The sequence below is a fragment of the Alexandromys fortis genome, unplaced genomic scaffold, assembly GCF_014885135.2.
Source record: "Alexandromys fortis isolate MF-2015 unplaced genomic scaffold, M_Fortis_MF-2015_v1.1 scaffold_132, whole genome shotgun sequence".
Taxonomy (NCBI): Eukaryota; Metazoa; Chordata; class Mammalia; order Rodentia; family Cricetidae; genus Alexandromys; species Alexandromys fortis.
Window position 1 is genome coordinate 297,096 of NW_026068055.1, and position 27,536 is coordinate 324,631.

The 27,536-nt window shown below is 44.0% G+C and overlaps 1 protein-coding gene across 1 annotated transcript; it reads left to right on the forward strand.

Annotated features, from left to right (window-relative positions):
• The first annotated feature begins 5,584 nt into the window (after positions 1-5,584).
• Positions 5,585-27,536, forward strand: LOC126487187 (V-type proton ATPase subunit S1-like protein). Its single transcript, XM_050119859.1, has 7 exons — positions 5,585-5,679; positions 12,639-12,682; positions 13,139-13,200; positions 13,617-13,834; positions 20,055-20,105; positions 24,263-24,503; positions 27,234-27,536. Exons 1-7 carry the CDS (start codon positions 5,585-5,587, stop codon positions 27,534-27,536), a joined length of 1,014 nt encoding a protein of 337 aa, XP_049975816.1.

Below are 27,536 nucleotides of genomic sequence, written 5' to 3' on the forward strand. Positions count from 1 at the left end.
TGCCCTCTTCTGGCCTGCAGGCATACACACAGACAGAATATTGTATACATAATAAATAAATGTTAAAAAAAGAAGAAATAAGATTAGAAGAATAAGAATGTAAAGTGTAGAGGAATAAGAACAGAATGTAGAAGAAATAAGAATGTGAGAATTGGGACAGAAACTTTAGCCAAGAAATTATAGACAATTAGGACAAGAGAATCAGACTTATAGAAGAAATAAAGAAAATGACCCTTAGATACCGTGTGAGGTTATTATAGGAATCTTTCAGTCCCCACTCCTGAGAAGCATTTCTCTTTTGGAGCTCTGGGTAGGGGCTGGGAGCTGTTCTTCTCAGCCTTCATACCCCACAGAGGAAGCTCATGTGACCTGTTATGGGTGTTAAGCAGCTGAGGTCAGTCTGTGTGCCCACAACATAGTCAAGGGAAGTGGCTAACATGGCGAAGGAGAGAGAAGCAAGGGCTATCCTGCCCTTTGTAGGTGTAGTTAGATTTGGATTTTGAGTCACTGTGCAAAGACCATTATCATTCATTGACTATTTGGACTGGTGGGTTTCTTTTTATCTGAAAGCATTGGTAAATATTGGTTTCTGTTGCTATATGCTTCCTAAATTAAGTTAGATGCTTTTGCTTTGTGAACATAGTTCTGAATATGAACATGAAAGATGAATTTTTGATATTCCAAACTACAGGTAACATTAATTTAGCAATATATAACAAGGCAGAAAATTAAACAAAACTGTTCAACTTCCTATTCTTTCTGGACATTGTTGAGGGAAAAATTTTCTACATGCTTCTACATTTTCTGTGTGTGTTGTGAGCCTCTTGCTTTTCTTTGTTCTGGAAACATTTTCCCTTCTGTTTTCACAATGAATAGTGTTGAAGCATGAAAACACATCTCCCTTTGAGGCCAATGGCAGGTTTGTTTATAGCCTTGGAAACAGGGGCGCTCGTCTTCTGGAATTAAAGGCTCGGGTTTCCTAAACACTATGTGTTATCGGGTCCCCTTGGGTTAGTCAGGTTCTCATCACCATGACAACACACAAGTACGAGAGGCAGGGAAGGTTTCTTTTTGGCTTGTGGTCTCAGAAGTTGCAGGCATGATTGATTGGCTGTGTTGTCATAGGCCTCTGGTGAGGCAGACCTCCACAGCAGTGGGACAAATGGCAGAGGAGACAGCTCATCTCACAGCAGAGTGGAAGAGAGAGACAGAGAGACAGAGAGACAGAGAGAGACAGAGAGAGACAGAGAGAGAGAGACAGAGAGAGAGAGCAAGATTGTGTGTGTGTGTGTGTGTGTGTGTGTGAGAGAGAGAGAGAGAGAGAGAGAGAGAGAGAGAGAGAGAGAGGTCTGAGGTAGAATATATCCTTTGAGAAGAGATGCCCAGTGACCCAGGGACTTCCTCCAATAGGTCCTAGCTCCCAAGTCTGTTCTGCTAGGACACGAACACAGGTACAGTGATGTCATGGAGTTGCTAGGACATGAACATGGGCACAATGATGTTCACGGAGTTGCTAGGATATGGACAGAGGTACAGTGATGTTCACGCAGTTGCTAGGATACAGACAGAGTACAGTGATGTTCACGCAGTTGCTAGGATATGGACAGAGGTACAGTGATGTTCATGGAGTTGTTAATGGATGGACATGGGTACAGTGATGTTTGTGGAGCTGCTAAGACAAGAGCACGGGTACAGTGATGATCATAGAGTTGCAAGGACACAGACACAAGTACAGTGATGTTCATCGAGCTGTTGGGTGATGAGTCATAAAGTCTTTGTTTTTCACCCAGGGGTCCCATCGTCTGCCACCATTTCTGAAACGGGAAGACTGATTTGTCAGCTGCAAGTGGTAAAATCTCAGGCTTTCCACGCTCTTGACAAAGACTCCCAATCAAGCTACAAGGTTGGGATAATGTGAGGCAAAGCCATTCCCTAGTGTGTTCAGCCTGTAAGATATCCAATTAACAATGTTCCACTGTTTCTCTCCTGCAAAGTCACAAGATGAGCTATTCTCAGACAATCACATCTTGAGTGTGACTTCTATTTCGAAATGTGTGAAACCTACTGGGTATTAATCATTCTGCTTTTAATATTCTTAACCATGTAGGAAGATAATCTCAAACAAAAGGAGTGATATGGTAAAATTTTAGGATCATCAAGACACATAATACTTGATTTAAAACTAACAGTTTTGGGCGTGTAGGCTTGAATGATCCCCAAGCATAGTTTATGACTGATTTATACTACTATACTTATTCATATTACTACACAACTGTAGTTTTTCTGCACTCACACAACCAGTCTCATCACAATAGGAGATGGTCTTGGGATCATGCTTCCTCCCCACATAGGTTCCCAGGAACAGACAGTGTCATTGATACCATAGAAGACTTCAGAGAGCTGTTATGGCAGTGGGAGATGTTCTATGTCTCCAATATAGTGTCCACAAGTGAAGGGTAGCTAGCTACTCAACACCCCGAATCTGATGAGTTTGAATTGAGAACTGTTATATATGTAAATTTCACACCAACTTTCAGAGCCTGAACAGCAAAGAATGTTAGATGTTTCATTAAAAAAAATCTCAAAATTAAAAACTGTAGTATTTTAGATATATCAGGTTAATTTTTAAAGTTAATTTTGCATTATTTTTCCTCCTTTAACGACCACTAGAGAGTTTAAGCTCCATGTATTGCCCTTACTGAACTATGGCTGTTCTAGAGTCTTGCTACTTGTAGGTCAGCAGCATCTCTGTCAAACATAGGAACAGAGACTCCTCACCCCACCTACACCTACAGAGATAGAACTCAAATCCCAGAAAATCCAATGAACTGTACGAACATGGAGGGTTAAGTAGCAGGGAACTCCCGGGGCCAGGGTTGCCCTTTAACTGTTACATATGGAGACTAGTCAATAAAAAGTAATTTTCTGATAAATAATCATGACTTTTATATACTGTATCTGTGTGTGTGTGTGCCAAAAATCAACTCCTATTCCTCAGGGTGATACTCACCTTGATTTTGGAGATAGGGTTTCTCACTGACCTTGGACTTGCCGGGTAGGCTATGCTGGCCAGCACGCTTCCCCAGCACCAAGATTACAGACGTGAGCCTCTGGGCCTAGTTTTTATACACAGGTTCTCCAAATCTAACCTGGGTCTCAAAGTTGCATAACAAGCAACTTACCAATTGGCCCTCTTTTCAGCCCAATGTCCTATGTCTTAAATATCACACGGGGCACACATTAAAATTGCTTGTTTTTTTTCCCCTTAGATTCCAGTTTAATTGAATATTGTACAGCTTATTTTTCAATGCTATGGAAGACTAAATTCCTGCTCTCAAACCTGCCTTAGTGATTGGAAGCATCACCCTAGCCCCTGACCTGGGAGTGGCCTTGGTCCGGACTCCAATTCCCAGCCTGCCAAGTGCTGACCCCTTCCTGGGGAGGGTCAGGACTACTCCCACAGGGTATTTAGGTGGCCGCCCCGAGAAGGAACACGTGGTTTCTGGGGTTTGCCTGGGCTCCTCTCACCGCCATGCTGTCCCAGTCCACCCAGGCGTGCTGCACTTAATAAATGTGGGCATTTTTAATTCAGTCTAATCTGGTCTGGTTGGAATTATTTTGCGTTGGCGGAGAGATTCTTGGGAATATTCCTAACACTTAGTACTTGGAATTCCAGAGAATCAGGAAAAAGATAAAGTAGACAAAAAGAGAGGTGAAGAGTGGAAATGGGGATGTGGAAGAAAAGGCAGAGCAGCATTATGAGAGGAAGCAGAAAAGAACGAGGAAAAACTGTATAAAACTTAATATGACAGCTATTGAGGCAGTGTCTCACATTGTCCTGGTGGCTCTCGAACTGACCGTGTAGTCAAGGTTGAACTTTTGGTCTTCTTTTTATCATTTATCTTTTTTTTTTTTTTTTTTTTTTTTTTTTGAGAACTCTGGTTGTTCTGGAACTCACTCTTAAGACCAGTCTGGCCTTGAACTCACAGAGATCCTCCTGCTTTGCCTCCTGAGTGTTGAGATTAAAGGCAGGTGCCACCACCACCTGGCAGACTTGGGGTTTTCTTGCTTTCCACATCCCAGGCTGGATGTGTGCCATAGCAGATGTGGGCCAGCTCTCCCAGCTTATTGTTCAACTCTCATCCCAGCCTCTCCCTCTATCTCTGTTTTTTTCCCACCTCCCCTGCTATTGTGCTTCCTTTCCTTTTGTTGTTTTCTGAAGGGATGCCTGGAGCCATGTGAATAAGAGACAGCCCACAAAGAAGACAAGAATGTCATCAAACAAGTCCCCAGCATCCCTCAAGACTTCTCTGAACCTTCATTGAAAGACAACCCTTTCTCAGGCTGGAGAGATGGTTCAGTGGTTAAGAGCACTGTTTGCTTTTCCAGAGGACCCAGGATGGATTCCCAGCACCTACATGGTGGCTAAGAACCATGTATAACTTCAGTTTCAGGGAATCTGAGGCCCTCTTCTGACCTCTGGGGGCAGACACTGCACACATTTAGTGTATAGACATACATGCAGGCAGAACACCTATACACATCAAACAAAAGTTTTTAAAAGTTAAAGATCCCTTTTTCTACTACCAATGTTTTCCCATTAGAGGTATCAAGGTCCTGAAGTGGCAAAAACGCCCATGCTTTGCTTTGGAAGACATTCAGTGTTACGGAACTTTATTATGTGTATTTTAAATGCAAATGTAAATCCTTTCTGGATTTTTTGTAGACTTTTCGTGGAATAATACAGCCGCTTTTTATTTACGCAAGGCAGGAGGCTTTGTCTGTCATTTTACTTAATTTTATCTTCACCAGAATTATTTTTATTCAACATACAGCAACATAGAAAATACTGGATTTTGTCCTGACGTCTTCAAGCAGGCGGCATTGTCCTGAGCTCGGATCCCTCACCCCTCCCCCTCTGCGGCAATTCTTTAAGCACTGCTGTGTCCCTGTTCTGCAGAAAACCAGCACGGAAGGGAAAGCTTGCCTGGCTGTCACAAAAGAAGCTCTGGGAGCCATCCCATTGGGCATGCCTTCAACAGCTCCTGACTCCAAAGCCAGAGGGTCATCAACATCTCTCTCAAGTCATCTCCATAGATGGAAAGTTTGCTTTTAACAGAGAACTGTGGCCTAGGACACATCTGGAAATATAGGTAAGTTCCTGCATTTTTTAAAACTGGCTAAGCATCTAAAATGTATGGGAAAATGTATACTCCATAGATTTGAGAGAGGAGGTGATCGTTTCCTGAAAAGTAGCGTGAGGAGCATATGAACAAGGGTGTGATAATCACATAATAGTGCAACTTCCCACGAAGGGTTCTAGCAATGTATTTTCTCTGCAAAGCGCCACCTAATACTTTATAAATGCGACGACTAACTGAAGAGCTAAATGCTGGGTTAGCTCTGTGTAGACTGAGCTTTGCCAGGTCTCACCCTCCTTGCTCCCCTATAGTACATCCTGGAAAAGCTATCTTTTTATTGGTTGAAGGTGCTGTCAGTCACTTTGCAAAAACAGTCCCACCTCTGCTCTGTTTGCTCTATGAATTACCAGATGTGCTTGGTTTGAGGAGACATACGTTTCTTGATGGGAAGAAAACTCTTGTTTAGTTTTTCACTTCTGTTTTTATGCATGGTGTTTTCAGCCACTTTGGACCAGATACTTGCCTGGAAGAATGTAGGGTGAGTAACAGCCCAGCCTTGAATGCAATGTGTTTGTGAACCTCAGTGCAAGTGTGAAATTAGATGTGTTTGTCATTTCTTTATATAATTACATATCTGCATTTGTTTACGGTTCAAAAATGTATAAGCTTTAAGAATAGACCACACAGCTAACTACAGTATTTATTATACTATACTTTTACTGTAAAAGGCAAGGATTGTTATTCAAAACACTAAGAAACACTGCATTTATGTTAAATATACCACTCCTTAACAGACTCTCAGTTCAGCCCTTAGCTCTGGCTTCTTTTGTGTTTATAAATAAGGGCTCAGTTCACAGTGTCTCCTGCCGCAATTACATGAGTGGAGACCTTGGGAATGTCTGACTCGTGATCCCAAAGACTCTAGCCCACATTGACTGGTTTAAGGTGATGGTTTATGACACCGTATCTGCGATTAACAAGCGCTATTTGTGTTCCCTTGTCTGTTTCTTTCCATACCTTACAAAGGAGGACACAGACTTATTTCTTAAACAGTATGTTTAGAATCTCAACCGCAGCTAATGTCTGTCTTGTTTCCCAATTATTCATGATGTGCCATCGCACCAAAGACATCAGGGAAATTTGTGTGAACGCAGAGCCCAGCAGTAAACAGAGCGAGCAGGCAAAGCATCCCAAAGAGCTCCTAAGTCAGCAGCTGATCACAGCTTTAAGAACAGACATTCGAAATGTTTCCTTCTTCTTCCCCTAAGTCAACTAGTGCTTCTTTCAAGCTTATTTTTAAATCGTACGTGGTTTAAATGTCTTAGGCGGTTAAATGTCACCATGTTTGGTTTGGGACAGGTCTCCTGCAGCGCAAGCTGACCTGAAATTTACCTGTAGAGACAGTGGAGGTCTTGAACTTCTGATCCTCCTCAGGCACATTCCAAATTCTGGGATTACAGGCCATATCTGGCTTTGTAATAACATAGAATCCTGTGTTTTTGTGCTATGCAGCGATTAAATTTAGAGCCTCACGAATGCTAAGTACGTGCTCTATCACTGAGCTACACCCCAGCCTGTAAGACCTAATATTTCTCCACCACGTTTATATGGAGATGAGTGGCTTTTGTATTATACTTGCAAAAATAATGTCAAAAGATGAAAATTCTTGGACTTCCCACAGGGCAGAGAACCCTGATTGCTTTTTGGGCTGACGAGGGAGGGGGACTTGATTGGGGGAGGGGGAGGGAAAGGGGAGGCGGCGGTGGGGAAGAGACAGAAATCTTTAATAAATAAATAAATAAAAAAATGAACCCAAAAAAAGATGAAAATTCATATTCTACCTTCATTAAGGCAAGGATAAACATAATTTTAGCTTTCAGAAGCTTAGATCTTAGAAATTATACAAACAGCTGCATTCTTCACGGAAGCTACAAACCTAGATGTCACTAACAAGGGAAGGAACAAGAAAATGTGCTATATATACACAATGAAATCTTATTTAGCCCCAAAGGAAAAAGCAATTATGACATTTACAGGGAAAGGGAGAGAAGTGTGAAGTGAAGTACCCTTGACTTAGAAGCAGAAATGCAGCTTGTTCTCTCTCCCAGGCACAGCCTAGATCTCGATTTTTAGATCTGTGTGGAAGGAGGGATGAGTGTAAGTCAAGAAAATAGAAAAGGGACCATAAAAGGGAAAAAAAGAGTTCTTAAAGGGAGGGCTGGAGGAGAGTAGAAACATGAGGTGACTGAATACTGTGGATGGGAACTGTTGAGGAAGGAAGAGGAGAAAGAGGGAACAGAGAGGAAAAGAGGGCCAACAAAAACCAATTATGTATGAAAATCCAAGAATGAAACTCAGTGTTTTGTATAGACAACTAAATTTTTTTTAAAAAGATGAAGTAAGTTAAACCGCATAGATGGCCATCCTGATCTAACAATGCATGTATGCTACTTCACTATAAAGGAAACGACAATCCATATTTTGTAAATGTTCTTTCAAACCATAGAGCTGTATTAAAAAATACCTTTATCACTGTAGGGCTATTTCTAATGCAGCAGTTTTAGCATGATGCCCATTTCCTGAGTGTAAAGAGACGTGTTGAGAGTGCAGGGCTTCAGGTGGCTCAGGGGCTAGGAGTGTACTTGCAGTAATAAAGACCCAAGTCTGGATCTCAGCAGAAAAGCCAGACTTGGCCATGAACACCTGTCACTCCAGCCCTGCTATGAGGAGAGAACAGAAGACGACTGAAAAGTTGTGAGCTCCACGGGCAGGGAGACCCCAACCCATCTCAAGGGAGTAAGGCAGAAGGGAAGACAAAGGTGAGCATACCTGGCATTCTCCTCTTCTCCTCTGGCCTGTGCATACACACACACACACACACACACACACACACACACACACGCATACACCTTAGGTGCATATGTAAGCACACACACATACATAAGCATACACTTCGGGTGCATATGTAAACACACACACACACACACGGAAGAGTAATCCTATAAAAGAAAAGAGTGAAAGTCACAATTCTTTCTTTTTGGAATCCTAAATTGGATTTAATCTTCTGTTTGTTTGAGACAGAGCCTCATTGCACAGCCCTGCCTGTCCTGGAGCTCCCTACTTCGTTCAGTCTGACTTTGAACTCACAGAAGTCTACTGCTGTTTCCATTTTGTGTTTTTTGAGACAACGTCTCTTCAGAGATCAGTTGGGCTGGTTAGCCACTGATTCGCTGGGATCCTCTTGTGTCTGCCTACCAAGTGCTAAGATTACAAATGTATGACACCATGTTCCATGGGTTCTAGAAATTGCACTCTGAATACTCACCGAATGAGTCATCTCCCCAGGTCCACAGCCACGTCCAGCTATTTTTGTTAGATTGTATTAATTATACATTCTACGTTTTACTGCAATGTCCAGTCACTTAACAATAGAGTAATTTTATGAAAGGGTCGCAGCACCTTAGCCCAAGCTGGTCTTGAACACACTATGTAGACTCAGAAGATGATGAACTTTTGATCCTTCTGCCTCAGACTCCTGAAGCATTGCAGACCTGGGCTACTCAGCCAAGTAAGGTTTAATTTCCTTACATCAGTATTTCTCCACCTATTCACACACATAGTTGTGGCCGGTTGTTAGTTTTTCCTGTCATTCAGGTACTATGTCATGATATATGTTTTGTTTCGGTGGAAATTATGTTTCTAATAAAGTCGTATTTGGTATGGCTTAGGGCTGTATGCAAAACCTGTCTTTATTGCAATATTTTAAAAAAGAGCAACACTATTGTATGGTTAGAGCAGAGATACATTGGAACCACAGTGAACTTCTTTGTTTACGATAAGCCCTTCATTAACAAATGCATGAGAAAATTTAATTAATAGACCAAAGCCTGAAACCAAGTAGTTTAATGGTATTACAACTTGTTTATTTGTTCAGTAATATACTTTTTATTCAGTAAATATCAAGTAATATTGTCTGCTAACTAAATATTTCCAATTGATTTGATACTTTTATCTTTCCTAGGTAAAATCTACTTCACCATTTTCTATGTTTTTGTTAATGAAGACATTTAAAAATTGGGTATATAAGTTGACTACAGCTCAAACTGAAGAAAAATGTAAAATTGTGTTCATGTGTATGAGAAAGCTCTGTGTCTCCAGGGAGTGTTTTCTGCTTGTTAGTTCTTCTATTGTTTATTCAGTAACGTTTCAGCTCATGCAAGAGAATGTGGAGTTTGCTTAGGTGGAGATGTTTGCATAAGATATACATCACTTTTGTTCAGGAAATGAAATTTCTTAGTGCTCCCAAGTGCACCTAGATGAGATTGGCCTCATAGGACTGATTCATGCCAACCTCACTCACAGGGGACTTCTTATAAACAGAAATGTTTGCTAGGCTGTGTGTGTGGCTTAGTGGTAGAGCAAATGCCTGGCACAAATGAAGCCCTAGGTTCATTGCTCAGAACTGGAAAAAAAAATATTCTCAACTAACAAGTGTACATGAAAGTTCTTAGATCTTTGTTTGCAAAGTCTCAAGTTCCCAACACTACACGTGCCTGTAAATGTCAATATGTGCCTAGACAAATAATATGTGCTAGATCTGTACAGTTAGGTATTTCTTAGCAATGATATTTAGAATTGAGCACTGATACATGCAGTGGTGTACATAAATTCCACAGCCATTGTGTTAAGATGAAAAGAAAGCAAATACTAAAGGTAAATGTTATATGACTGCTAATTTACAATTCTATGAAATGCAAACTCATGCAAAATGAAAGGAAGTCATTGTACTTGCTTGGGATGAAGGTGGAGGATGAAGGTGGAGGATGAAGGTGGAGGATGAAGATGGAGGATGAAGGTGGAGGATGAAGGTGGAGGATGAAGGTGGAGCGATGAAGGTGGGGGATGAAGGTGGAGGGATGAAGGTGGAGGATGAAGGTGGAGGATGAAGGTGGAGGATGAAGGTGGAGGGATGAAGGTGGGGGGATGAAGGTGGAGGATGAAGGTGGGGGGATGAAGATGGAGGGATGAAGGTGGAGGGAACGTTGTAGAAAAGCTTGGAGAACTTTGGTGAGTGGCATTACCATCCTTCAACTCTACTGTGGCTATAATATTGTGGCTATGTGCCAAAACATGAAGGATTCACTACATTACATAGATAGTTGCCTGTACAAAAATTACACTTATGTATAGTTGATAAAAATGAACCGATTGTTGCATCCATGTGCAAGGAGCAAGTAGTAGGTCTTTCCCCAAGTTTGTCATCGGTAGACATTTTCACTAATGTAGAATAATGTGTTTAATTCATAATCAGTTCTATCTACTTATGCATAAAGTAAGATTGACTGTGACTTACTTACTAAGGTTGAAAGATGGGTTTAGGTACAGGGGGAGAATTTTGTGTTTTGGCTTGCCTTAAATAAAAATTTATTTCCATGATGTTTTGGTGCGCATCTTTAATTCCAGCACTTGGATGATCTCTGTGAGTTCAAGACCAGCCTAGTCTACAGAGGCAGTTCCAGGATGGCCAGGGTTACACAGAGAAATCCTGTCTTGAAAAATAAAAAAAAAAGATTTCTTTTATTTTAAATTCTGTGTTTGTGTATGTGAATGCACATCGCCTGTGTGTTAGGACCTGGGGAAGGCAGAGGTGTTAGAATCCTCTGGAGCTAGGGTTCCAGGCAGTTGGGAGCCACTTGAGGAGGGTTCTTGGGTCTTCTGGAAGAGTAATAGATGCTCTCAACCACTGAGCCACTCTTTAATTCCCTGGTCTGCAGGCTTCTATGCTTGGAATATATGACAAAACTTTTCTCTACCTTCCAACTTAGCAAATTTTACTTTAGGAATTTATGTTAAAGAGCGATTCACAGTAGTGTCTGAGAACAGTGCTTCTCAACCTTCCTAATGCTGTGGCCCTTTAACACAGTTCCTCGGGTTTTGGTAACCCCCAGCCATTAAATTATTTCATTGCTACGTTATAATTTTGTAATTTTGCTACTGTTATGAGCTGTAAAGTAAATTTCTGATATGCAGACTGTCTGATATGTGATACCCAAAGGGGTTGAGAACCACAGGTTCAGAACCACTGTCCTAGAATGTTGGAACCCTATAAACAACTGCTATTAGTGAGATTTTCATTACATATGCTAATTTGTAAACAAAAATAGACTTCTTTATCTTAAAGAGACTTCTTTATTTTATAGTTTGGAGAATTCAAGGGCAGGGACCCTGAGTTGGTCAGTTCCGGTAAGCGTCCATGGCTGATGGCAGATGGCGAGGAGGAGGGAACAAGGATACACCCTGAGCAGGGACCGAGAGAGCAGGAGGGACCACTGCTGCTCTCTTTGTTATGATGTTCTCACAAGAACTACTGAGGGTTGTAGGAGAACCACCACTAGGATGTGGAGGAACCACGGCACATTCTCGGGGAGCCAAGAACATCCCAAAAGGCCCAATCCGTAGTCGCAGAGGGCCTTATGTCCCGAAATACTCAATCCATAGTCACAGAGGGCCTTTGGAGGACTTTTTAATTTTTTTTAACACGCTAAACAAAACTTCCCCTCCCTCCCCTCTTCCCAGCCTCCTCACTTCACCTCCACCCCAATCCTCTCCTCCACCACTGTCTCTCTTCAGACAGCCATGGTATATCAAGCAGAAGTGAGAGCAGGCATCTCCTCCTCCACCAAGGTTGGATGAGGCTATCAGGCAGGAGGAACAAGTGTTAATGTATCAGGCAACAGAGTCAGAGATGGTCCCCTGCGCTCACTGTTAGAAGTCTTATGCATTTCTTTCTTGTTTCTTTTCTCTTTTTCCCTTTCTCCCTCCCTCCTTCCCTCCCTCCCTCCCTCCCTCTCTCCCTCCCTCCCTCCCTCTCTCCCTCCCTCTCTCCCTCTCTCTCTCCCTCCTTCCCTCCTTCCCTCCTTCCCTCCCTCCCTCCCTCCTTCCCTTCCTCCCTCCCTCCTTTTTTTGTTGTTGTTTTTGAAACAGGGTCTCTCTATGTAGCCCTGACTGTCCTGGAACTCCCTCTGTAGACCAGGCTGGCCTCAAACTCACTGAGATCCACCTGCCTCCTAAGTGCATATGTCACCACCATCCCAATTTTGTCCTTTTTAAAAATAACAAATATTGAATACTTTGGCTACAATATAGCAACAACACAGGGTGATATAAAATTTCGTTGTAAAAGAATTTACTACATATTATTATGTTTTTGTTATTGATTAAAGCTTGGTGATAGCTCACTGCTTGGTTTGCAGTTTGAGTCTCTATAATATCCAGTAAGGGTCAAAAGTGATTCATAAAAAGAGAAAAATATCATGGATTTCTGTAATTTCTATATTTTGTTTGGAGAGGATGTGTTATATTTGAACCAGAAATCCATCACTTAAAAGTGTTGCATTCGGAGTGGCCACAATGCTCCTGAGCGAGACAGCAAAGCTTCCTGTGAAACCTCCACTATAGATGTTTGCTTTGCGTTTAAAACTCTGCTTCTCCTTTCAGCTCTCAAGCGTCTTCAAGGAAAGAAGTGATTATCCGGAGTGGGAGTGGTAAGACTTGGACTTGCCCTGTGGGTTCCTGGGGGCAGGGATAAAGAAAGGCCATTTTCCGGAGTACAGTATCCTCACTGATATTCTTTCTACCTAGCATCCCTTCTGGAAGAAAGTATTTATTTATTTATTTATTATTTATTATGTAGACAATATTCTGTCTGTATATATACCTGCAGGCCAGAAGAGGGCACCAGACCCCCATTACAGATGGCTGTGAGCCACCATGTGGTTGCTGGGAATTGAACTCAGGACCTTTGGAAAGAGCAGGCAGCACTCTTAACCACTGAGCCATCTCTCCAGACCTGGAAGAAAGCTTTTAAAGTAGGACATTTTAAGTGATCAGCCTAACAGGCTGTCTACCAGTGATTAGCTCGTTAACATCACCCAAATACACTAACAAACGGCTAGCATCGAGCCGTGGTACCCACATCATTACGTATTATTTAACAGGTCAGAAGAAGAGTGGAGCAGAGCCACCAGCCCAGAACATCACAGCAACACCTACCACACAGGTAGGGCTGTTGGGACGTCAACCTTTAACCTACACAACATACTCACTTTTCAATGCTTGCTGAGCTACTATGAACATATCTACAATAGCTATGCTAATTATTAGCATAAGCCCTTTGACCTCTGGGAAGTGGAGAAAAAACATGCAGGTCTTCATTTGATTGCAGTTTCATATTGTCTCCAGAGCATTCTATTCTATCTTTGCCTGCAGGAACTTTATTACTTACTGTTCTCGCTTGACCAGTTTTTCTTCTATTTGCATTTATACTGGAATAATTAGCCCACTCTTATATGTACTGTAAGTAAATATATACTAATATACTAATATATACAGGATATGAATTAACCTTTTTGTCTGTAGGAAGTCTTTGATTCTAAGGACGCACACTTATCTCTTAACTTTTATTTGGTTAATTAGACTTTCAACTACAGTCTGAGCAAAAGCCATTGGAGTGCATTCAATCATCACAATCCTGTTACGTTCTCCAGGGATGGAATTCCCTGCATCCTCTTCTGGACTAAAAGGATCACAGTTAAATTTAAGAATCAGACCTGGCTGGACCTCACAGATGAAGCCCCTGGTCAAAACACAACAGTGGACACTGGCAACTCAAACTGCAATGAAGAAAGTGCCATGTAAGTCAGTCTTTCTGGCTGCGGAAGCCTTAGAGGTACTACTACATAATGAAGAAAAGAAGGGAGGAAGGAAGGAAAAGTTTTGCTTGTGAATATATGCATCGATATTTAGCAGGAAGTTTGATAATGTGCCAGTTGGTTAGCCAATGGCACTAAATTTCACAGTGGACCTCTGATGTCCCCAGTCCCGGATTGTTAGCTGGGCTTAGAACACCAGAAATGGGACCCCCTCCTATGTCCCTACCCCAAACCAAAGGGCAGCTAGTTCTTCACAAAAGCCATTGCATTATTGCACACCGTGCCCAGTGGGTTGGCCTTTTGGTTGCAGGTTCACTGCTGGGTTAGACAAATGAAACCTTTACTTCCTGAGCAGCCTGGAGGACACTTGAGAAGTGAGCCAGCCAGCAGGAGGGCTTCCATTTAGGTTCTAACTTGCTTTTCTGTATCATGCAATGGAGGTGTGGGATGTCTCCTGCAATTTGCTCTTACTCTCTGATTCTGATAGGTAGCCAAGAGCACTGACAAAAGCCTGTATTCTTTAGCGATTTGGAGATAGAAGAAAGAAGAAAGGATACAAAGAAGGGAGAAAAGTTAAGCTGTTTTCAGGCATGGTCTCAACTCCGAATGCGGAGATGAATGTACCCTGGACTTAACCATGAAAGAGCTTAGATCTCACAGCAGGGAGTGCACAATGCACGTCTTCGTGGGTTACTCAGCAAAATTTCTTTATTCAGGACTAATCTTTGCCTCTAGGTGGTGCGTTTGCTCGTGGTGGTGACAGATTCTCAAGTCATAGAACAGGGCCTGTTCCACAGTTTGTGTGTAAGAGGACATTTGGTCAGATTTCAGCGTATCTGTGGGCATCTGAGTGTGAACAGAACACTTAGGTCTGGTTTGAAATAAACAGATGAAGTAAACATCCCTGCTGAGATCAGAGCGCTTTGAAAGATTTTCGCTGCATTTCAGGCATCTGAGAATTTTTGTTTCCTGTTCTTGTCCAGGAAACAAAATCCAAAATGTTCCCTTGTGTTCTACAACCCCCTGTTCAATATCTGTTGGTATAATGGGTGCTTTTGGAAGATTTTCTTTTGCTTTTCTCCTGGCCTGTGAGGATATTTTGTATGAACTGCGATATATTATGCATGTACTCCCGTGTGCATTCCTTTTATACTGTATATGGTTTGACTGGGATTGTTGATTTGTTCTTGAATTCTGTTTCTTGTTTAAAGTTCTTGATGATGGATGGACACGAATATATTGATATATCCATAATAGGGGTATTATACATTCTTCATGTTTAGGTCTTCAGAATGACTGTCTCCTAATAAGAATTTAAGGAATTGTAATAACTACAAGATTTAGGGAATTGTTAAGAATAGATTCACATTTGTCTATCGTTTCAGCACAACTATCAAGGACTATGGGAGAGCTGCCCATACCGCTGAGGGCTCAGGACTTTTTTTTCCCAGGCTCTAATTAATTCCCTACAGGGCTCTTGATTTGTGGTCAGTTGCACGGAGAGATGATGATTGCCTGGGGGTAAGCTTGCTTGCCCAGGGCTGGCTGCGGTTCCCTTTAGCCTGACATTAGGGGGTTGTGGGAAGAATCAGGGCAGCGCAGCTTTTTACTGGATTGTGGAGAATTTAGTCATCGGTGGAAACGATGAGTGGAGAGAAACCAGAGCTGGTCTTGTAGGTCCAGGTCTGCCTTTAGGACGGTGGGCTTGTCACTCGTCAGAGGGAGATGGTGGCAGCTGTTCACTGTAGCCTTTGTGCCCTTACCAGAGGCCAGGGCTGGGGAGGTCTCCATGTCTGGTGTCATCACAGAGGCTCTCCTAGAAGAGCCTCTGGCATAAGGCTGAGTGGGACTAGAAAACTTGCAAGAGTTCAACCGGGGCTCTGAAGTGCCTTTAGAGGGGCCATGTTGCCTCCTTCCTCTTGGCCTTATCTCACAGGATTATGAAAAAGCAGAGGAGGAAATGTTAAGTATAACCCCGGAGCACCTGTCAAGGGCTGTTCACAGCAGTGACCATTTCTTCTTAATATCAGCAAATGCAATGACTACAGTGCTTACTAACCACCTCCTGGAGTGGCCTCAGGTGCTTTTTATGTTTTTCTCTGGTTTTTTTTTTTTTTCTTTCCCCGAGACAGGGTTTCTCTGTAGCTTTGGTGCCTATCCTGGAACTATCTCTTGTAGACCAGGCTGGCCTTGAACTCCCAGAGATCTGCCTGCCTCTGCCTCCCGAGTGCTGGGATTAAGGCGTGCACTACCACCGCCCGGCTCTCTGTAGCTTTTTTGGTTCCTGTCCTGGAACTAGCTCTTGTATACCAGGCTGGCCTCGAACTCACAGAGATCCGCCTGCCTCTGCCTCCCAAGTGCTAGGATTAAAGGCATGCGCCACCACTGCCCGGCGTTTTTCTCTGTTTTTAAGTCATTTTTAAAATTAGTTTTATTTTTTATTTTTGTGATAATGTCTGTGTATGCGCATGTGTGTTCGAGTGCCTGCAGAGGTGACAAGAGGGTATTGGATCCTCCCCGCCACACACACACACACTGCAAGCTGTTGTTAGCCACTCGACTTGGATGCTGGGAACTGAGCTCAGGTCTCTGGAAAGAGCATCAAACGCTCTCAACAGATGAGTCCTCTCTCCAGCCACTTTATGCATAAATGAGATATTGGGTAGGCCCCGGTACAGGTGTATCTTCCTAGTCACCTTCCTAGAAATATTCAGGTGTGAGCGCAGGGTGGGCAGCCCCCACCTCCCTCAGTCCTGCTCAGGTTAGATGCAGGCAGCCTGGGAGCACCTCCCCCACCCCAGAGAGCAGGTCAGGGATGGCTTCTTAGGAAGTGAGGGTTTTAGTTCCAGCTAAGGACCCCTGCTACCGACCCCTGTGAGCTCATCAGACCAATGAGATGCCTCTGCTGTGCCCATGTGCCCTTGTGTATGGAAGAACTGGAGTCCCAGTTGCTAAAAGAACAAATCCAAGTGGAGACATAGCCATGTAAGGTCAAAAGCCCAGATTGGAAAAAGACGAACATGTTTTAGCTTTGGAAACAAAACGTTCAGGGAGAGACTAATTTGGCAGACAGGTTTGCTATGGAAGTCTTTTTAAGTAGGGAAAGCTCTGCAAATAGAATCCAGTCCCAGCATCTGGGCTCATTTTGGGGTTGGGCATTTATAGCGCGAAGAACTCAGGGTCTGTTTCTGTAAGTACAGCGCACAGGCTGAGTTCCTTCGCCACCCTTGCTTTGCGTTGTATCCATTTCTGGGTTCCTGTTGTGTTTGGCGTTCAGCACCTACAAGGTCTTCACTGACAAAATGGTGAAGTAGCTCAGTTGAAATCTGTCCCCATGCCTCACGATCTTTGCTCCAGAGCAAAGTGTGCTTTCGAACTCCACAGGCAACAGCCCTGCTGGGAAAAGTCCCAGAGGGTCGTTTCTAGGAGCTGGCCAGCTGCTTCTCCAGATGATGGGCAGCTTGTGAAGGCTTTGCTCTGCAGTTTGGTTCATCCGTGCAGAGCAAGTTTCTGTGGGACCAGGCTAGAGTCCATTGGAAGAGCTAAAGACATTTTCCTTAGAGTGAACTAGTTGAATTTCTTCCCTCTCTCCCTCCCTCCCTCCGTTTTTCCTTTTCTCTCTTTGTTTTTCCTTTGTTCCTTATGATTTTCCAGACAGTGTTTGACCAAGTAAGCCTGGCTGTCCTTGAACTCAGAGATCCTCCTGCCTCTGCCTCCCAAGTGCTGGGATTAAAGGTGTGGACTGGTGCAGGAGAATTGTCTGTATTCTGTCAATCATGTTTTAAATAAACGCTGATTGGCCGGAAATATAGGCGGGAAAACCAGACAGGAAGTAAAAATGATGTAATGTGAACAGGAAAATTCTGGGAAGGAGGAAGTTGATTTCTCCCACTCCTGCCCAGACCACCAAAGCAGCAGGATATGATCTGCCCCACTAAAAAAGGTACTGAGCCACATGGATAAGATCAAAATAATGGGTTAATATAAGATACAAGAACTAATAAGTAGTCTGACCTAATGGGCCAATCAGCTTATAATATATGGAGACGTATGTGTGATTTTCTTTGGGGCTAAACAGTTGTGGGGTACCGGGCAGGACAAAAACCCAACAACAAGCAAGCAGCCTGACCCTCGTGTTACAGTGGACCATCACACCTGGTGTATTTTATTTCTTTAAAGTGATTTCTTTAGTAATTTGTCAGATAGTCAGAATACCATGAAAGAAGCTTTGAAACTGTGTGCCTGTTTGTTTGTTTGTTTATTTATTTATTTATCTAGTCATTTGTTTTGCTTTTATACCCCACCACAGTTTTCCCTCCTTCCTCTCCTTTGCCCCCCCCCCATTCCTCCTCCTCTATTTCTCTTCGGATACAGATGAGTCTCCCATGAATATGAACTAGCCATGGTCTATCAAGTTGCAGTGAGACTAAGCATCTCCTCTCCTATCGAGGCTGGATGAGGCAATCCGGTAGGAGGAAAGGGTCCCAATAGCAGATAACGAAGGCAGAGACAGACCTTGCTCCCATGGTTAGGAGTCCCACAAGAAGACCAAGGTACACAACTGCAACATATACGCAGAGGGCCCAGGTCAATCCCATGCAGGTTCTCTGGTTGGAGGGTCAGTCTCTGTGAGCCTCTAGAAGCCCAGACTAGTTGATTCCATGGGTTTTCTTGTGGTGTCAATGACCCCTCTGGCTCCTACAATCCTTCCTGCCCCTCTTCCTCAGGATTACCTGAGCTCCACCTAATGTTTGGCTGTGGGTCTCTGCATCTGTTTCTATCAGTTACTGGGTGAAGCCTCTCTGGTGACAGATGGATTAGGCATCAATGTGTGAGTATAGCAAAATATCATTAGGCTTCATTATTTTTTTTTCTTTGGCCAGTCATGGTTGGTCTCTGGGCCACCCAGCCTTTGGGTCATGGCCCTCCAGGCAGTGTCAGGTATGAGCTCCTTCTCTTGGTATGGGTTTCAAGCTGGACCAGTCATTAGTTGGCCACTCCCACAATTTCTGGGCTTTCTTTTTTAAAGTGTTTGCAAACAGGCACATCCAAGGTGTCTAAGTTGATCAAGCTAGGGAACACAAATATTTCCTTTATTAATTCTAGGTATATGATTTATTTGGTGATCATCCTATCCCTTCCCCATAAACAGTATATGATAGAGTTCAGGACAGTCACTGACCATTCTGTGGGAAGCTGTAGAGAAAAATCCTTTTGTAAGAACTACTGTGTGGTTAATACTTTCTGAACAAACTCCCTGGTCTTGGGCTAAAGGATACACTTTGGAGTTAGTAAGAAAGTTATGCCTTGAGGCAATTTGTTTGCATAGCAATGGGCTGGAGAGCCAAAGGGACACATCTTCCTGTTGGAGACATTTATGAGACACAGATCTTCAATGTGCAGCCAGTCATTCGTGTCCTGCATGGTCAGCCAGCTGCTTCCATCCAGTGGCTGATTAAAATCTTCCACTTACCTCCAGGGTAGTAGCCTAGCATCTCCTTTTTCTTCCCAAGGGTAGTCTGTCAACACTGAGGGAACAGATGGTTTTCTGTCCTATTCAGGAGGTGAGGAAAGAACCACCAACTCACATGTAAACTTTGGACTCCTGACTTCCACTACAAACTCCAGATTCCACTATGGGTGGAACGATGTCTGACTCTCACTGTGCTACCCAGGGGGATGAACTGCATAGAGAGGAGAAGCTATACTGTTGTTTCTGAGTGAATAGTTAATCTGTCTTTGACCCAGGAAAGCTAGCATACACCTTCGGAAAAGTGTGCATGAATATAGGTTATCAGAAACTGATAGTTCCGCATGGAAGACAGTTTAGCTATTCTGTTTGATGTTCTATGATATGTAAATGTGTTTATATTTTATGTTTTCATAATGCCCAATAATGCTGAGCATATTTTAAATTTTATTATTATTTTTAACTCTCTGTCTCTCTCTGTCTCTGTCTCTCTCTCTCTCTGTGTCCACTTGTGTGCAGGTGTGTGTATATGTGCAAGTCATAGTGTCTGTGTGGAGGTTAGAGGATACCTTGCAGGAATTGATTCTCTCCTTTCACCGTATTGTCTCCAGACATCAATCTCAGAACTCCAGGCTGTCAGGCCTGGGGAGACAGGTGCCCCCTACCAGCTAAGCCGTTTTGTAGTTTGAGTCATTCCTATTTTGATGAACTCTGTTGTTTCCGTTTTCGTAGGTTATCTTTAAAGTTTGGTGATGCTGAAAATCTCAAGGACATTGACATAAGGTGAGTACTGCTATAGCTTCAGCATGTCAGCCATACTGTGCTCTACTCAATGCACTCACTCCCCTGTGGGTATCAAGGGCCAGGCATTTACCTTTCTGGAGACACATCAGATTCGTAGCTAACTATACTGAAATGTCAGGGGCCGTGTCAGCTGGATTCTGTGGGAACACTTTCTACACATCAAAGTCCATATGTAGCCCAGTCCTCGGAGAATTCAGTGGGTGTGGGTATGAGGGTCCTGTCAGAATGCTTTCTTTCTTATTATTATTAATATTATTGAATTCTTTTTATAACCACTATGGAAACACCTCTACTCCTCGCTCTCTTCACTGAGGGGTTTTTCACTGACTGAGCAGGAGCACATGAACTGAGAACCCAGAACAAAGACTAATACTGAATGGAAGCCAAAAGGCTTCAGGCCCTGATTGATTCTGGTGATTTCATTGCATCATCTTTTAAGAATCACACAATTAGATGACAGTGATGAGATCTTCGCTGTCCCAGCTCCTGAGCAGACATTCAATGTGTCTCCATTTTCCTCTGCCTGTGACAGAAGGCCGCATCTACTGCCAATGTCTTATTTTAGCAGTTAGTAATCAACAAATTTGAAGGCCGACCATTTTTTTCTTGTGTCAGGTGGCACATCCCTTTAATCCCAGCAATCTGGAGGTAGAGGCAGGCAGATCTCTGTCAGCTTGGGTAAACATAGTGAGCTCTAGACCAACCAACACAACATAATATGACCTTGTTTCAAATTGTTTTACTTCCCATAAAAACATGTCAATAATTTCCCCAGAAGTTGGTAATCAAGAAATCTGAAGGGAAAGGCACACTTTTTTTTTCCCCTCAAAAATTCATTGTGTGGCTTGGGAGATGGCTCAGTCAATGCAGGCAGAAGGACCTGAGTTTGATCCCTAAAACCATGTTAAAAGCCTGGGTGTGGTGCTATTGCTTGTACCCCTGGTACTGAGAAGGTGGGGACAGGTAGCCATATAGGCCAGTGAGAGACCCTGTCTCAAAAGAAAAAAGGAGAAAAGGTGGGTAGTGCCTGACAGACAACACATACACACACACACACACACACACACACACACACACACACACAGAGCTTCCCTTCCTAGAGGATGAACTTTTTAGCCGAGTTGAGCACTTTTGCCTTCAGCTGTAACAAGTGGGGTGTGTCCCGCAGGCTCTCTCCTGCACTGTGTGCTCTGTGGTGCTCTGGCTATGTGGGAATATTTATGAGTCTCCAATAAAAGGTTCAGTAGGCAGACTTGCTTGAGAATGACCACACGACATAACTTTATTTATTCAAACACCTGAAAAACTGGAAAATACCTGTGGAAATCGTCATCGTTGCCATAGTCATCATCACCTAGGATGAAGGTGTGTGGCTTACGTGTTCATTCTCCATGTCTACTCAACTTGCCCCTCTGCCCATTCTCTCTCCCTAAACTCCTTTCTGGCCTAAGAAAGCTGTGCTGGCTAGTTTTTGTTGACACAGAGCGAGGCATCCTTGAGCAAGAGGGAGTCACAGCTGAGAAAACGCCTTTTTCTTAAGACTGGCCTGTGCGCAAGGTTATTGGGTATTTTTTGATTGATGTGGGAGGGCCCAGCCCATTGTGGGAGGTGCCACTTCTAAGCAGGTGGTCCTGGGTTCATTCACTAAGAGAGCAGTCTGAGCAAGACCGCACTCCTCCATGGCATCTGCATCAGCTCCTGTCACCAGGTTCCTGCTTTGTTGAGTTCCTGCCTTGATTTACCTCAGTGATGATGGTTACTCGTGAAGTTACTTCCTCAAGGTGATTTAGGTCATGGTGCTTATATCACAGCAATGGAAAACCAAACCATGATGGATTAAAGTTTGGCCTTACCATGTACAGGCCACACCCTAGCAGCCCACAGCCCTTTCCCCTAGACGTTGAAGACTATTCTTTTTTTTTTATTTATTTATTAAAGATTTCTGCCTCCTCCCCGCCACCGCCTTCCATTTCCCTCCCCCTTCCCCAATCAAGTCCCCCTCCCTCATCAGCCCAAAGAGCAATCAGGGTTCCCTGCCTGTGGGAAGTCCAAGGACCACCCACCTCCATCCAGGTTGAAGACTATTCTTAAACTGACTGATCCTGTAAAATTTGCTCTTCTAGCAAGCCAGTGGGTCATAAGACTAACTGCTGTTTCTGCTTTTGTAATCAAACTTTCATGCTCTGCTCAGAAAGGGGACAAGGACAAGGGCAAGACACATGTTAAAGTTAGAGCCTGCCAGCACACAGGCAGGCCGCTTGTCATCTTTCAGGTTCGTCTTTGTGAGCCTTGGGCTGATATGACCGGGGGTCTGCATCTCGTGATGGGTCTCAGCTGCAGTCCTGGCCCCACAGATGCCAGGACCTAGATAAAAAGATTCTTCTTAGTAGAATGTATTTAAGGTCATGATCACTCTCTGAGTGACCCCCAACCCATAACATGACCTCTGCCTTCTGTCCTTGTCACGGAAGAGCGTGAGCACCCCAGCCTCCTCTACTCTAAGTGAGGCTGCTCAGACGTGTCCTTTTGGCCTTAGCGACCAGCTCTTCATTTGGCTCTTCCCACTATGGAAACATGCTCAACCCCTCACTCCCACCCCGCGGCCTCCTGTCCCATCTACTGCCGTTGCTCTTTTCTCCATTCTATAGACCCGAGTGACTGAACCCTTACTATAGACCCGAGTGACTGAACCCTTACTATAGACCCGAGTGACTGAACCCTTACTATAGACCCGAGTGACTGAACCCTTACGTTCATATCTTTGTCTCAGGATCTGCTTCTACAGGAACGCAGAATCAGATAATGAAAACAGAAAAATCAGAAATATGGAGTACATCTTATTTATGCTTTAATAAATAAAGCTTGCCTAAAGATCAGAAGGGCAAAGCTAAGCCACTAGAGGTCAGGCAGTGGTAGCACACCTTTAATCCCAGGATTTGGGAGATAGAGGCAGAGGGATCTCTGTGAGTTCAAGACCACCCTGGGCTACAAAAGATCAATGCTGAAATGAATCCAGGTGGTGGTGGCTCAAACCTTTAATCCCAGTACTAGAGAGGAATATGAAATGGGAGGAGAAAGAGGCTCGCTCGGGCTGCTTAGTCTGCATTCTTACTTTAGTAGAGGTAAGACTGCTCTAGTTGCTTGGCTGCTTTGCTTTTCTGGTTTTTGGGTTAAACCCCAATATCTAACTCTGGGTTTTTATTATTTGTGCTACCGTGGAGCTATAAGAATGAGAAAATAAGCCAAGCAGTGTAGACAAATACCTTTCTTTAATCCCAGCATTCGGGAGGCAGAGGCAGGGCATGAGTTTGAGGCCAGCCTGGTCTAGATGAAGTTTCAGATAGCCAGGGCTACTTAGAGAAACCCTGTCTAGAAAAACAAAACAAAACAAAACAAAACAAAACAAAACAACAACAACAACAACAACAAAAACAAACAGATAAGAGACAAGAAAAGAATAAGAAAATAAGAGTGACTGATAGTCCACCCGTGTTTGCAGTTACTACTGTTTTAAGCCCATCGTTCCTGACTTTGGTTCTGTGTAATATTTCATCTTTAAAAAATAAAAGACAAGTATCACGAGCTATATCCACTATATGTTTTCGTGATTGGAGAATGTTCCTCGTTAAAGCTGTGAGCAGGGAGGGTGCTGATCTCAGGGAGCTTCTGAAAGGCAGCTAAACACATCACTCTGAGAGAAACTGGGCAAGGTATTTTGTTCCTCTGGGCTCAGTTTCTCGTCGGTGACGCTAGGCTAGCATTATTGTCTGTCTCATAGTGCGGTAGTAAGCTTCAGGAAATACACGTGAGTAACAAGTGCGGCTGGCCCAGAAGAAAGCTATTACTATTATTTTATGACAATTTAATTCTTTGTTAATATACATCTATGTTTTCTTTTATCATTTTTGTGGCAATAATAAACCCTTTGATTCTTAGAAAAGACCCCCCTCCCACACACACACCTTTGACTTTTGTTGCTTTTTCCTCTTGGCGATCGCTAACAGGCCAAAGCTAAGCCTCTCCCTGGTTTGATTCCACAGCCTGACAAAAGAGGGCGCCATTGTACTGTCCACAGGTGACTCAGCCTGCGACAGTAAAAGGGCTGCGGGCTAACACTAATGTACAATCTTTTCCAGGTTCACCCTAACCAATTACAACAAGCTGTCCAGCCAGAGCTGGTTTAGTTTACAACGGGTCGAGATCATCTTCAACAATTCGGTGCAAGCAGCTTTTAATGCAACTGGCATTTATGCTCTGTCAAGTTACTCGTACCGCTGCCAACGAGTCAGCAGTCTGCGCAGAAACGATGCTCTGCAGTTGCTGGGCGGCTCCGACAATGTGACAAGCCTGTGGGAGGTCACGTTTATTGATTTCCAGGTAATAAGTTAAAACATGTATGTGGTCGACACGCCTGCCTGCATACTTGGTGCCAAAGAAACAGTGTTTGTTGAAGTCACATAAAACAGGAGTCTAAAGGAAGAGCCTTTAAGGCAGCGAGGGTTTATTCTGGGTCTTCTGAGGTGTGAAATGGAGTCCTCCAGGGATGGATTTTCACGTTCCTGTTTACCCAGTCACCAGGTACTTATCTAAACCCTAGGGCAGCTGTGGCTGAAGCCTGATGACTGACACTTCCGGGGCCCAAAGGCTCTGTGCGCAGAGGCACCACGGGGGCAGTTTCTTTATTCACTTCTGAGACCGAAGCAGTGATCTTATCTGGGCGGATAAGAAGTACAGCTGCAGCGTGAAAGACAGCGTTGACAGTTAGCATGGGAATGGAGTCACCAACCAGTCGAAATTAGCCCAGAGGATCTTGAAAGCCTTGGGAGAAAGACATGGGAACATGACAGGCGCTTTTGTACCCCAGCATCCCAGAATCCTCTCAGGCTGAAGGACAAAGTCCCCCTATCTTGTTTACCTGTGGCCAGTGCGTACTCCCTGAGGTGGCAGGCTCGGCATTGCCTGTCCCTTATAAGGGCTTGTTCCCACGTTATCCACAAAGCCTGGGTATACATATTCATGTGCATTCCTCTCGGCTTGGGGGAGGTACGGTGTTGACACAAGGCTAAGGGGAAGGGAAGAGCATGCAGTCTGGAGGGAGGCAAACCTGATTTGAAAAATCACTCCTCTGCTTCACGGTTAAGTTATCCTTGCCAGTTTCTGACCTATCTTCATCAATGTAGAAAGTCCATGCATGGCCTCGTACGTGTGAAGCAGGACCACTCCAGGCATGGAATAGCAATGCCACTCATGCCAACACATGCTAATGGTTAAGACAATACATGTTATGTTATGTATATAGTGTGACAAAAATAACAAGACAAAACACATGGGCAAAGACCAGGGGTGGGGATTTTGAATGGAAGGAAAGGGACAGAGTCTGAAACCACCAGTGAGACTGGTTCACAAGCCCACAGGTTAACCTCTCTGCTGGCTGGATGAGGCACAGGAATGTCCGTTCTGAGTTTCAGAGCCGCAGTGTAAGGAAATAACACAGTGTATATTCACAGGGCCCCCCAACACTCCAGTGTGTATTCACAGGGCCCCCCAACACTCCAGTGTGTATTCACAGGGCCCCAACACTCCAGTGTGTATTCACAGGGCCCCCAACACTCCAGAGACCTTGCTGTGCAGAGCACAGTCCTCCTCTGGGTTGTGCACCGTGTCTGCATGACAGCAGTCTCCCCACAGGAAACGTATATCCTAGTCTTGTGGAAGCACCTGGAATGTAAACAGAGGCAAGAATGCAAGCTCAGGCCAGGGGAAAGGAGTGTTCACACTGCAGGTTTGCTGGTCTTTCTTACAGAATAAACATCTATCCCTCAGCTGACCCTAATCCCTCCCGTGGGTACCAAATCCATGCATGTTCAAGTCCCTTATGGAAAATGGTACGGTATTTGAGTGTAACTCAAGTAAAACCTTCAATGGTAGTAATAAGAGGAGCAGAGACAGAAGACACCAGAAGCCTTGGAGTTATCAACTGAGTATGAGGATGAAATCAGGCTTCCCAGATATAAATTTTATCACCACACATTTTTCTGCCATGTGACTCCAGGTGAGTTACTGAACTTTGCTGAGCCCCAGTCTCAAGTCATAAAACAGTCCCTTGCTCAGAGCCTGCCATGAAGACTAAACTAGGGAAGGAGTAGTACCTGGCATGCACAAGGTCTTCACATGTGTCCTTTACTGTCTCAGCACCCATGATCTCCCTCAGAGACGCCTTCCAACCTCTTCCTGTCAGTGACTTCAGAGGCTGCACTTCTCAAACCCAGAGCTTGCTTTGAGTTGGAGACGCAGCAGTGTCATTTAATATGAGCTCAAACAGTCCTAAAAACCAGATTACAAGAAGTTTTATCTCAGAGTCTTGAATTGCAGGAGGCTTGCTTGCCACAATTTATCCATCTCAGAGTGGTTGGTGGCTTTTGCTTTCAAATCAAGTTTCAAGCCAGGGATGATGGCTCCTGTCTGCAGTCCCAGAACCCATGAGGCAGAAGCTGCAGAATCCAGTGAGCTTGGGGTCAGTCAGGCTGTTCTGTGAGCCCTTAAACACAATTTCACTGTTCCAGTCAGCAGAATCATCATCATCAGAGCAAGTGCTTAAATCATTCTAGTTTGGTGGTGGTATGTGCCCTAGTCCCCTTTTCCATTGCCTGGTAAAATACACCCCCTCTCAAATCCATTTTGGGCTCACAGCTCCAGGTTCCAGCCCATCACTTCAGAAGTCACCACAGTGGAAACGTGAGGCAGCCAGCCATTTCCACAGTCAAGAGCATAGCTGCACGCACGCCACTCAGCTCACACATCTCACGTTCTCATAGTCTGCGACCTAAACCTAGGGAATGGTGCCATCCACGGTGGACTGGATCTCAACACAACAATTTACATAATTCAGATGATCCTGCCTTACAGACCTACCCACAGGGAATCTGATATACACATTCCCTCCCTGACACTCTTCTCCTGGGTGGTTCCAGATTAAGGGGCTGGCAGTTAAAAACTAACCACATTATACAAAATTTGGTTAACTGGGCCCAGAATCTCCAGCCTGATGAGAAATGATTCTTAGATGGAAGGCATAGGTTACACCTGATCTTCTCTTTCTCTGCACAGATCCAAGGCTTCTCCATCAAGGGGGCACAGTTTGCCCAGGCCCGAGACTGTGGCTCTTCATTCTCCCCTGCTGTTCTCATTGGCCTGGCCATGTCTCTGATTCTGTTGCTGGTGCTGGCCTATGCCCTGCACATGCTCATCTACCTGCGTTATCTGGACCGTCACTACGAGTTCATCACGTCTCCTGTGCACTTCCCTCCTCGAAGCGAGCTAGACACAGGGGAGGAGAAGGAGCTGCTGGGGAGCCAGGGAGCTGAGTGCTATGAGCTGAGGAGCCAACAGATCTGCAAAATCTATATTTAG

Coding starts and splice junctions, on each gene's coding strand:
- LOC126487187 (XM_050119859.1), top strand. CDS start 5,585: ATGGGAAGAAAACTCTTGTTTAGTTTTTCACTTCTGTTTTTATGCATG. Junction 12,683..13,138: donor AGTGATTATCCGGAGTGGGA/GTGGTAAGACTT, acceptor ATTATTTAACAG/GTCAGAAGAAGAGTGGAGCA. Junction 13,201..13,616: donor CAGCAACACCTACCACACAG/GTAGGGCTGTTG, acceptor TTGGTTAATTAG/ACTTTCAACTACAGTCTGAG.